This window comes from Lingula anatina, chromosome 2 (assembly GCF_051362555.1).
Source record: "Lingula anatina isolate TDL-2025a chromosome 2, LinAna3.0, whole genome shotgun sequence".
In the NCBI taxonomy this organism is placed as follows: Eukaryota; Metazoa; Brachiopoda; class Lingulata; order Lingulida; family Lingulidae; genus Lingula; species Lingula anatina.
Genome location: NC_141768.1, coordinates 37,461,734 through 37,474,754, shown reverse-complemented (window position 1 = coordinate 37,474,754; position 13,021 = coordinate 37,461,734). Strand labels below are relative to the sequence as shown.

Sequence of the window (13,021 nt, the reverse complement as noted above, 5' to 3'; positions counted from 1 at the left end):
CTTGGTCTACGGCCCTGGAGAAATTGATATAATTAGACTGAAGGTCGTATTACGTAAAATGCTGTTTTTTTTTACTCTTCTCTTGTTAACAAAAAACATGATCTTGATTTCCCTCTCACTCTCTCTCCCGCACACAGATTGTTTTATCCCTTTCCCCTACTTTTGTTATTAATCTAACCTGTTTTCATCGTAGATAACTTCTTTAATGGTTTCATGGTCATTTACTTGCAAAGACCTGTGAACGAAAGCGTCGTTTAAAATACATGGGCAATGAAATCTGCCAAGGAAACGACAAAAAGATGTCCACATTTCGTGCCAGAATGTTATAACTAACATTCGTCGTTGACTTATGCAACTGCAACAAGAGATATGGGAAATTGTTTCTTCTTGAAAATGTTTTCGATGAATTCAGAGAAGAATGAAGTGGTCTGTATTCTTGCCACCGGCATACTTGAGTGCTAACTCTTGCATTTTTTATTTGACTCGGGCCTGATTCAACAGTCAATTTATCCCAGGCGGCATAACTATTGCGTCATATTAAAAGAAGTGTGTGTGAGTGGGTGTCTCTCTCTCTCTAAATAAAAATTCGATCGCCTTCTTTTTATATAATTTTAATTAAAGATTATTAAAATCACCTAAGAATTGGCTGATAAAATGATTCATGTCTATTGTACAGCCACTTTGAATCATTCTGAGTTATTAAACCAGATGGGGACAAAAAACACAAATGAAATGGCCTTAACAGATACGCAAATAAACATTCTTCCAAATAAATGGAAAAAAATAAAATAACTGAAGAACTTCCCTGCCTTTCATTCTCTCACCTACAAGCACTCTCTCTCTCTCTCTCTCTCTCTCTCTCTCTCTCTCTCACACACACACACACACACACACACACACTCAGACAACTCGGTGGAGGGGTGCGATTACGACTTTGTCCCTCATGGCATGAAAAGGTTTAAAAAGCACTTGTGTGTGTGTGTGTGAGAGAGAGAGAGAGAGAGAGAGAGAGAGCTTTTGCCAGCGTTTTGCCCCACCAGAGGCTCATCTCATTCAATTCGTTCGTCAGTGTTCTGTGCCATCACACACACACACTAAAATACTTAAATATTTAACAAAATTGTCATCTGTACAATAAAATGATTTTTCTATCATGTGCTTGTATTGTCCACTCGTGGCGAGGACAGTGCACCACCCCAACAAAACCAAACTATTTTTGTGTAACCTCCCCCCTCTCTCTGAAACACAAACAGCGAACCCATGGCGTGGTACCGCTTTGATAAAAGCAAGAGATGAATTGATTGATCTGAAGTCGAATTTATGAAGCTGTTAATGCATTGAAGTAGGTAGTGAAAGGGCTGCTGTGTTATGATTAGGGACTCGAGTGGATTCACCGTACACATTACCGATTTAGCACCAGTGGTGGTTTCCGCAATTTGTGCTGACTTTGTGGACTCGCATGAAGCTTATCCCGGCTGTTCACGACGTATTTAAAGGAAAGGACGCACTATGCAGCGTTGGTGCGCTGTGAAAACGGAACAAAGCTGAAACCAGGAACAGCGCTTACACCATTGCTGAAAAACCACTATGTAGATCACTAGAAGACCACGCACCTTGAAATAAATTCTCGGAGCCAAAACGGTTAAAAAGGTGAGCGATAGGGGGCCACTTAACACACTGTGATATCAATTTTTATTTCAATTTTCAGCATCTTTCATTTGAAATAACATGCCAATGGAATTTTTTATGAAGAGGACTCCATCTTCAGATGTTGTACAAAAGGCAATTTGTGAGGGCGTTTCAAAGCCATATTTTGTATTGACCAAACCACAGAAAACTCACACTTTAATGGAAAAAAGACTTTTGTAAAAAAGTTGTTTTGCTAAGTTGGTAACAAAATATTTCAGACAAGTTGGCGTGCGAGAAAGAAAGGATGATTGTGTGTGTGTGCGCGCGCGCGTGTGCGTGTGCGTGTGTGTGAAAGGGGGCAGAGCAGTTGGTTTCTAATCAGGTAAGCAGCGGTGTTCCATGTTAGCAAGTGGAAGGTTTGTAAGCAGGTACACGTTGCACGACAGGTAGAAAGTTAGCTTAGTGGAGTAGTAATCGTGAGTAATAAGAAATGGAACAGAAAACATCTGACAAAGAAGTGGAATTGATCGTTAGGTAGATGGGTAACCTTTGCCAGCCAAAGGTTATTCAAGTCACAAGAACGAACGGAAAAGCAATTGCAAATAGAACACGTTTGAAAATCAATATATAGTTTATAAAAATAGCAATATATGGCTTATAAAACATGTAATACACCTATCCTGATAAAAATCAAATCTTATCAATTTACTGCCCAATCACTGATATCACGAAGCTTTTATGGTTTTTATAAAACATGTTCTTGATGTTCTCACGCAGCCTAACAACGGACTACCTCGCAAACCCTTGGCGCTTACGTCAAAAAGAGCCGTTTGTCTGAAGTTAATTGGTCGGTACACCTGTTATTTGTAGGTGTATTAAAACAAGACAGCGAGGTTTGATTTATTCCTTTTAACCCACAATGTAAGATGTCGTCTTTTCAATCATTTCACTTTTGTCCCATATTTTCAGTTTTTGTTACACCCATTGAGTGTCATCTCTTTCAGTATCTTAGTATAGGTAGGGGGCGACGGAGCGTTCTTGGATATGAAGAGCATTGTTCTTGAATGGACGTATTTGATTAAGATATTTGAAAATCGCGTACAATATAAGACCTTTGTTATTTCTTTGGCACGTGAGGCGACATCTGATCTTCAGTATGTTATAGATTTTATTATTTGATTTTTCCGTGTGGGGATTAGAATTATTCATTCAAGAAGACATTGTGTTTTTTGTTTGTGTTTGACATCGCCTGAGTTTTATCAGCATTTACCCCTATATATCCCTTTCCAATAACCATAATTGAACTTCATTTGCCGCAAATTGGCCCAGCAATTAGTTACCTAAGGACCGCGCGTACAAGACACGGCCATTGTTGATATTAATCAGCGTTTGCCCAACATCCCGAGGGGGAGGACCTGCATCTGACGTGTTAATTATACATAACGTCCACAGATTAATCTAAACAGTTTGTGTAAACACTGGAATTTTTTTTGACGACGATGATATATAAATTCCAGGTACTCGCACATGCAAGGCTTGTTGAAAAAGAAGCTGGCAAAAGGTAAGGTTGGTCACTATTCTTCTAGTAGTGTGTTGGATTCACATATAGATGTTTCGAGGAAAACATTTCCTGTTCATTGTGCCGTTTCGATCTTAGTCCTAGTAAGTGGAGTGTGCTTATAAATATGATCTTTGGAAGATGCCATTTTCCCGTGCTGTGCTGCTTGATATCCCGGAACCTTAAACATTATAATATTTATGTGATTAATAAAGAATGATTATAAACATTTCGATATTCGATTGTTTATTGATATCGAGCCGCTATAAAGAAACACCAGAACAGTCACGTGGGAAGATTTAAAACGCGACCTTTGCAAATGAATTGAGTCGGAGAGAGGGTAAGACAGGGAATTGGCTTTTTAACTTGAATAACTATTGATCTATTGTCGGCGCATAGAAAGCGGGCTTTTCTTCTCTCTCGACGCGAGACAAAGGGGGACACCGTCCGTTGTGCAGCCCTTTCACCGGACGCTGGTGAAGATCGAACCGAAAGACTCGAGTTGTTTACTCAAGCGTTCACTAGATCGATCGGTAGATCATTAGTCTGAGCGGTATTACTAAATATTAGTGGCGAAATTAGCCGTGCATTATTGCCCAATTGTAGGATAAGAAAATATTACAATGTGCCTAATTGAACATAATGATTGGTTAGCAGAGTAACATTAATTACTGCCCTTTCCAGCTCATTCACTTTCGTTGTGTGTGGTTGACGCCGTGATGTGTTGACTTAAAAAGTTGTTGCACGTTTTGGAAAAAAGTATGTGTTTTGTAGTCATGCATGTATGTGGCCAGCACAGAAATGAAATCATCTAGTCAATTTAGACGATCGTTTGATTTTGTTGACATGTGGACGAATGTATTATTGGCTTAACAAATGAAGAAGGCGATGCGCAGCAGTGAGGGAACGTATTTTGAATAGCATGGCCGAACGTACTGATCACGTAAGTTCATTAGCTACAAATTGAAGCTTGCTTTAGACGAAAGTCGTTCAGGGCTAGACACAAATATATCATTTGAAGTAAAACGCGGTAAATATAGCCCAATTTATGTAGCCATATGTTCACAAGCACAACGAAGCTCCGTTTTTGCTCCAAAGTAAAAAAGATAAGTCCATATGACTGAAAATTGTCATTTATTAGTAACGAAAACTAATACGACACAAAGTCACAAAACTGGGGGGGATCATATAACATCCCCTAAACTATATACTATATAACTGCCATAAAATAAAAATAATAAAGTAGTATAATGAGTGTAACCAAGATTAATTAACAAAAATATGAGAAATCACAACAGCTATAGGAGCAAAAAGTTGGCACAAATGAAAATTAAAGCATATTATCATAAAAGAACACTATTAAGTCACTGCGGGGGATGTGTTGTCACATTCTTTCAATTGTCGCACCTGGAATCACTTGGGTCCCCATTGCGCTTGTTAATGGTCAAAATGGATAGGGCGCATATTTTTATAAACAAATGAATAAAAGCAAAGAAAAAATACAAAATTACAGTGTTGAAAATTCTCTCTCTCTCTCTCTCTCTCTCTCTCTCTCTCTCTCTCTTTTACATACACACACACACACACACGAACAACATTGTAATAGTTCCGATATATCGTTTGCTTATCAGGGGTTATTTTTTGATGACACGATAGAAATCAATATGCTCAACATAAACACTTTCTCTCTCTCTCCCTTTCTCTCTGTTGTATCCTTTACGTTTTGCATGCCTATCGTTGACATTTATGAAAATGGAACTAATTTACCAGCCGTAGAAGTTGAAATCCGAGCCAATTTTCAGAAGACAACACTAATCTAAGTTGCGATGGAGATTTACCTCCTGGCACTTTTTTCTGACTTACATTTATGTCACACTTTAACTTTTTACCGGCGGCACACTTTATCCCAAGAGATCATCTATACGGAACAACTTGGAGGATAAAGCCATGCACTTTTCTCCTGGATTAAGTTATTGTTAGCTTAAGCGCCTGGTTAGCTTTTTTGGTTCCCCTTTCAGGAAAGGGATTTGAAAAAATAATGAAAATCTTCCCTGCGATGCGAGTTCAGCTCAAGTGATTTATAGGCAATCTCATTGCTTGCATAAAACAGCAAGCCCCACTCAAGTCCAATTTCAAACTGAGATTACGCAATTAAGTTTCTCATTTTAAGGACCTTTTTTTCTCAGAATGCTTCCTAAGCTTTATGAATCTCGTTCTTTCTTTGAGCTTGCTTTCAAATTCAGTCTAATGGTTTATATATGATAGAAAGGCTGTTATCACACATCAAAGTTGTATAGTCGTTTATGACATAGTCATTGTTTTCTATTTGTCTGTGTGTGAGTAATTCGGGTAGGGTGGCGAACCGACCACATAACTGTTTTGAGTAACTTTTGTTCACAGTTGGTATTTAGCATTTTCACCTTTCTTGTGGAGAGTTTTTTTTTAATAAGTGCCCTGCTCTAGGTTTCAGGGTTTGTCGGAAGTTCTTAAGCTCCCTTTACATTTGTCGGCGTTCTCTCTGCGTTCCGTAGTACGGACCCCGTTTGAGAGTAAAAAATTACTTTACGTGCCAACAACTGGCCGATCATAGAGCATTCATTCTGCAACCAAAGCGATGCTTGTGCCTCCTTTCTACGACCACATCCAGTTTCATGGTCGCAAAAAGGACGCAAAAAGGAGTCGAAATATGTCTTATGTAGTAATCTGCAATACAGAGGGCAATTCTGAATTATTTGGAAAGCACTTTTATTAGAGATCATCATGTCAAGAAAAAAAAAACGATAAATTTGCAGAAATAGCGGTGATGAATTTTAATACCTGAGATCACATAGATTGGTTATAGATATAGCCTACATCTACATTTAGTCGTTTCTCATTTTATTTTATGTCCTCTAAAATGCATTTAATTGATAGGTATGTTAATACCTTTGAGATATGCGTAACCATTATTTTACAAAGATCAAAATTGTAAATAGCATGGCATTCACATTGAAACCTATGAAATCTATCGGTACATTCTTAAGACAACGTATTATGCTTCTAGTCACACAGACCTGTGAAAACTTTTATAGAATTTTTAAGGCGAAACTTTCAATTTTATGCAAGCTACGCGTGTTTTGTGGCTGATTGTATCACAGCTCACGTATGCAACTAAGACCCATTCCTATAGAAACCATTGGTCTACGTATGGAAACGGGGGTCTTTGTTTGTTAGAACTACCATTTGGTATCCACTTGAGCTCCTGTGGTTTCTTTATATATTTACTTTAAAGACGCTCTCCTTTTAAGCCTTCTACTTTATACAAACAGTGCGTTCAGGTGGTGCCGTTGCAGAGCTCTTGCAAAAGGGCAAGAACAGGAAAGGGGAGAAATGTATTTATTTCAAATCTCTCTCTCTCTCTCTCTCTCTCTCTCTCTCTCTCTCTGATCCAAAAGAAGGACCCTCAGCATTTCTTTGTGATAATTAATATTCGTTTTCAAAGAAATGCAATATCCTCGACTTTTTCAGCTTCTCTTGAGCACTGCATACAAACGCTTCCTTTCAAGTGTCATTTTTACGGGCCAAAGGTAAATGATGTATGTCAAGGTCAATGTCAATGTGCATGTTAATGTTTACAACAGTGAGATTTGGGATTTCTTAAACCGGAGCAAAAAAAGTTGATGATGCATTTAAAGCGGTTTCGGTCGGCCCTTTTTGAATTTCTCTCTTTCTGGAAATGGCACCTTTTCACAAGTTTCTAAGTAACCTAGTTTCTATGGTATGTCTATTTAAAAACCTTAATTAACTTTTGCTTTGTCGGTCACTTTGAATTTTGGTCCAAAAAGATACTTTAATACAATTTTGCACAGTTGGAAGACCTCTGGGGTAGAGTATCCATTATGCCCAATGTGTAGTTTTTCTCAATTGTACATATTCACTGTTTGCAGACTTTCTTATCAATAAAGTATACACAAGTATAAATCAGAACACATGTTCATGTATCATTGCAGATATAGACAGACTAATCTGTTACTTAATCTACGGCTTTCTTAAAGTATTATCAGACCTAGGCAAAAGGTCAGTAGTTTTTTGGTTAAGTAGTAAGTCATGGTAAACTAGATGGATGTATTTACAGGTGGGTCGAGGTATGATTACTGTTTGAATTGAACTTTATGAATAAAAAAAGCCAGGTGTATAGATAGTAATGGAATCCAGTTTTTTATATAACACTAAAAGCATGCACGTTCTAGGTAATCAAAAAGGATAGGGATTTTTTTAATTAGATGATATAAGAAACATTACCTAACATCTTTACTTAGACATTGCGTATCTGAAGTTCAACAATTTGTGAACAAAATGTTTCGGCACATAAAAGCAGCTCAGAGTATGTCTGAAGCGAAGAGTTCCCTTGTACTCGTCTACTTATTGAAAAGGTGAAAATGTATGTTTTACATTAAGAAACTATAAGTATTATTCCAATTTCTTTTATCAAAGGCAAAATATATTCTGGTCTTTAGACTCGCGAATGTTTCAGAAGTAACAGAATAAGCGCATTTTTTCCTTGTACAAATGTAACTACATGTATCAACTTAGTGATTCAACTTCTGTTGTTCTACTTGGCAAAATTTTGTACGGAAATCTGAAATATGAAAAACGCATTTCGTTTAAATGCAGTGTAACCTTTGCACTGAGAGAAGTTATATATAACTGAATTATTGATATTATGCAATCATACATATGATAGCAAAGTAAAACTCATTATCTCCGAGTTCCTGAAATATTTAGAAGTTGGCATATGGCCTGAAGACCTAAATAAGCAGTGGGTGGTTGACAAAGAGAGTCGACCGATGAATTATTTAGGCATTTCTTAATGCTGGTAAGCATGGTTAAAGTAGACTTAAAAGATTTGGTACTTAGAACATCGCTCCGTAGAAGTAATCCGAGAGTCAGTGCCAATCGTGAACGTCTGTACACCGAAGTGAATTTTGCAAAACGTCAATACCTTGTTGCGTTCGCTTATTAAGTTGTTTATCAGATTCTCTCTCTCTCAAGATATCTGAAGTCAGTCATTATCACTGATATAAGGCATAAGGAAAGCGCTTCAAGGTTTATTGCGTATTGATCATATATGCTGATAATGTCGCTTTCAAAATTGTTCACAATGAAGTGGGGATCTAATTCGTAATAACGAACCAGTCTCGTATCTTTTTTAATAATCAATTCATAGGAGACAAAAGCAACGGATTCCCCTGGCTCCACACGTTGTTTTTTATTAAGGGGCCATCACCCTTGGAAATAACTAATATCCGTCCTTGCCCTGTAGTTCTGAGGATTGCTTCCTCGCGCCCAGTCGATAGAGATACAGAATTGGAAAATATTTCGATCCGTATACCGTTCTACGTAAACCCCCTGTAGCTTTCCTTTTCGCATTTGTCTTTCCAATTTGACAGAGAATAGGACGGATGTTTTTCGTGTCAACATTTGACAGAAGCCGAGATGCGTACGCTTAATGCACGGGGCATACAATATCCGATTAATATGTTTACCCGAATCTGTTACGTACCAGGGATGACTGTCATTTATTCGCAATTTAATGTATACACAAAGCCACACGCCCTTGAAATAACCAACGGAAACATAACTCACTTTCTGAAATAACAGAAGTTTAATACTAAAACTTTGTAGAAGTAAGTTTGATTTTCTTTCATCCTATCTATTCAAATAGGTGCTATATAGTGTGATAACTTCGAAGCCACTGGAATGTCGAAATAACAATAGATATAAAGCCCTTGGTCAATTGTAATATTTTAACATATTTTGCTATTCTTGTATACTTCAATACTTGCATTTTCTTCAAACGCAAATGGCAAACGAATTTGGAAATAGATCGAACTCGCAACAACACGAACCTTATTAAAAGACTTAAATTCAATAGAGCACCGAATCAAACGTATTACTGGTCATTCCCATATCGTTAAATACACTAAGAACCACCCCTGCAACTCTAAGCAATTTGAAATAATCCCCACTTAAAAACAGATTAATATGTCTTATTTCTTGCAAGTGCCAATTGAATATTGATAACCTTCAATGTTTTGTGATAAGCTGGCAACTCCTTTTGATCTAAATTAAGACGCATGCTGCTTGCTAACTTAATTAATACTTGTAACATATTGGGTATATTGGGTATATCACAGGTATTTTATGATAGTTAGAAATAAACCTCCATGAAACGCAAAAACACTCATCTTTTGACCTTGGATTAAAAAAGATCGACGTCTCTTAATTACAGAAACATTATTAATACCGCTGCTTTTTAATCTAAAAAAATTCCATGATTACTCTACTGAGTCACGCCAGTTTCTGATTATTATTTGGTCGAACAGCGGAAGCGGTTCGGCATTTCTTTACGTTTTAGGCTTCGTGACTTGGCTGTCAAGGCTAGATTGCCGCCGCGACAGCGTCCTCCTTTTAGAACGGTCAGCGTTATTTCAGTCAAGCAAATACGTCCCTAAAGACCGTACCTTTACCGATGCTGATGTCACTGCGTGGGGTTGGTGGTAGTGTATGTAGTCTCTTTTAACACAAGGTTTTAGGAAGATGAAATTTACGTGAGGTATAAAGTAGAAAAATTACCAGTGTAGACTAAAAGGTTCTTATTTCCTTGTGGAATTTGTATGTAGCAGGGAAAGACAGGCGTCAGGAGCCCATATACATTTGTTTAATGGGTATTTCAATGTATTCTTACCCCAAGAGGGCGATTGAGAACGATTCTTGTGGTAAGTTCGTACTTCACCTTTACATGCATGCTAGGCAATGGATATGGAATGAAATTCATCGAGAAAATATTACCAGTCGACATAAAATCGACTCTAATGCAAACGGGATCCTTGCCCTCAAACGTTATCATTTTCTTTAGTGACATATATGCTATGTTTCGTTAACGACAAATTGTATCTTGGTGACAGAACCTATATGGTATGTGGCGGTTTTGGAAAAACGCGGTCTTGCAGCCTTGGCGCACCTGTGCAGGCACCTAGATCGTATATATATTGCATTGTACAGCACAGCATCGAGGAGCGTATTCTGAAGGTTAATCGGTGGGCGTGAGAGGTATGTATAAAATAAACGATGCAGGTCGCCTTCAAGTCGATACAGGTCGACTGCAAGTCCGGTGTTATAGAAAAGGGGGCCCGTGCCATTTTAGACTTCTGTTCACAGGATGAAAGGTTGTCGAACCTGTTAAAGGTTGGAGTTTAAAGAACGGAGTAACGTTGCCAATAAGCTCGTTAAATAAGCAAAAATTATAAACTAATGTGTTACAGAAGCAAACTATTTGAAACCTAACGAGCGTGGGAAAGGTCTAATGAACTGAAACGTTACACGGTAGATTAGCTTAGCAGAATGGTACGTTTTTGGCTGAATTCTGAATTTGTAGATCTGATTTCCTACATTTTAAATTTACTGTTCCCTATTGTTTTTAGAGACAGGTTCACAGAATCATTTAACTTTGGAAACAAATCCTAAACCACTCAGGATCAGAGCCGTATACACTGAATAACAGAAAAGAATAAATGTAAAAATACAGTTACGAACGTCAATGCTCTGATTTGACTAATATTTTGATTTCTGTGTATTTTTACAAGTGCACATAACAAAAGCGCGTTAGCTAGTGGATTTATTTTTGTTTGAAGAGAAATATTTTCACGGTGTGGCGTATGCATTACGGCCAAAATAACATCTCCCTTTGCTTTGTAAGCGGTGTTTGCGATCAAGCTCTTGCAAATATTTTATGACATAATACCTCTTAATTTTATTTTGATTCCCATTGAGCACAGTTACATTCAACTGGCTTATCACTTATCAATGGTAATCTTATACATACTTTATAGTTCTTCAAAGTAAACGGGTGATACTTGACGAGCGTTAAAACGCGTTTTCTCTTTTCAGAACTGTGCAACGCATTCAGAAATAGAAATGTATTAATATGGCAAAATAAAACTAGCGATTGATTTATTAACCACTCTTGCTATATCCTCAGAATAAAGTCCCCATCCTTGTCACGTGGTGTGGTGCAGAATCCACGTGACAAAACATTCGTATAAATCACAAGTACATGCCACAAGCATATTCTAGATGTGGGAGGTGGTGCGGAGAATGTAGTCATCTGTGGAGAAAGAGAGAAAGAGAGGTGACTGAACTTCCCTAGAAAAACGCTAGTTTAAGTAATTGAAACACTTTTAGTTTAGACCATGATACATGTAATTCAGGGCAGATTTGTTAAATTGAATTATTTATATTCTAGGTGATCATCTTTGAAGATTTTCGGAGTATAAAACCGCGAAAAACGATAGAGCACTGAATATCGCGTTATTTAAAATGGTTGCAACGCAGTTCATGTATTAGTTTTAGGAAATTCAAAAACTGTGGCCTTTACATGATTGCTGGTGTGAGATTTAAGAGGCAGTTTTATACAATTCCTGGCCCTTTTTGTTGTTTTTTCGTTAAAGAAGAGAAGGGGAGGGGTTCTCACCCTTTACACAAATTTGCCTTAGGTAGCATGAGACGTGATTGCGGAATATGAGATAAATATTTTGATCTCGTTTGTCGATTTCAAGAAATTATCGGTGCGTAAAGAGCACCAGTCAATACACTTTATGTAAAATGATAATCTCTGCTGAACCGCTCGCCAATTTCGTTCAAGGATTATTACAGTGAGGCGGCATACAGAAGAGGCCGGACTGAATAGCATTGTATTTTCAGAGCGAAGAGATGAGTAAGACGCAGTTCGAAAGACCTGGCCAAATTTAATCAAAGATGAATGCTAAAAGGCGTGATTACTTGTATCTTTCAGGTCAAAAAAGGGCAGCGTCGGTCCCAGGAATCGAGAGCAGATCGAAACCACATCCAAACGTTTCACAGGTACCGGACAAAACTAGGCTGAGGACAGGACAGTATGAATAAATCAGAAAAAACTCTTCTTTTACTGAGGCAATGTATCCTCCTTTAAAGCAGGAACGTCACTAGTAGGATCGCGTGCCAATTGCAGGAATTTGATTCAGTTCAGCGGAGTTAAAGTGAACGCCAACGAGGCGGAAGAGTCGCTTAATTTTTGACGTCGGTGTTCTTATCATGTGAAAAGCGCGAATAGTTAATCGAGGTCGTCACCCTTTTATCGAAAACAATACCAAGAACTGGTTGGTGGAATACTGGCCAAAATCAGATAGGACCAGACTCTAGAGACACCGTATACGCGAGATAAAAGTACTTCTTGAACATTATTATGTATTGGGTCGTTTCCTGAAAATGAAAGTTATTTGGAAATCAGTCAGCCTCTTCAAAAAGTTACACCTCGTCGTTTTGCTGGATTTATTCTTGGGTAAGTACATCTAAAAATTTTAGATACCTGTAAAAATTGTTGAAAATTTAAAATGTGTTAAAACAGTTAAAGTGTACCTTAAAATAGAAAGGCGCATTGTCCATGCGGTCATAGCTTTCACCATCTTGTCAGTAGGAATGATGTTGAAAGATGGCATAGGTTTAATAGGTTAGATTTCGTATATTAAGTTCTTTATTAAATCCACGTCAGAAATGGCATGCTGATAGAGCCGTGTCTCCGGCTTATTTCAATAGGTCGCTCTGTCGTGACATTAAGCAAATTAATCCGATAGAAGGGAACGCATATTATGAGTTCCATATTAATTGGAATTGTAAGCCGCTTTCGATTGGTCAAAATCCCACCTGTCGCACTGGAGGGATGCCAGATTAGAAATTGGTTGTTTGTTTGCGAATGATGGTGAAGCCGACATTCAGTATCTGTATTATGAGAAACTTATTTCGTGGTGCTTACAGTCG

At 37.8% G+C, this 13,021-nt stretch overlaps 1 protein-coding gene across 5 annotated transcripts in view; it reads left to right on the top strand.

Annotated features, from left to right (window-relative positions):
- The first annotated feature begins 1,396 nt into the window (after positions 1–1,396).
- Positions 1,397–13,021, top strand: part of LOC106179104 (neuronal acetylcholine receptor subunit alpha-5) — a 54,291-nt gene continuing 42,666 nt past the window's right edge. For 3 of the 5 annotated variants that reach the window (XM_013562628.2, XM_087005652.1, XM_013562630.2), the window contains exons 1-2: positions 3,875–4,130; positions 12,021–12,545. In XM_013562628.2, coding sequence (XP_013418082.1) covers positions 12,473–12,545 — 73 coding nt within the window. In that variant the 5' untranslated portion in view covers positions 3,875–4,130; positions 12,021–12,472. Of the gene's footprint in view, positions 1,651–3,146; positions 3,191–3,874; positions 4,131–12,020; positions 12,546–13,021 lie in introns of those variants that run through there. The other 2 variants (XM_087005653.1, XM_087005655.1) reach the window with 2 other exon arrangements.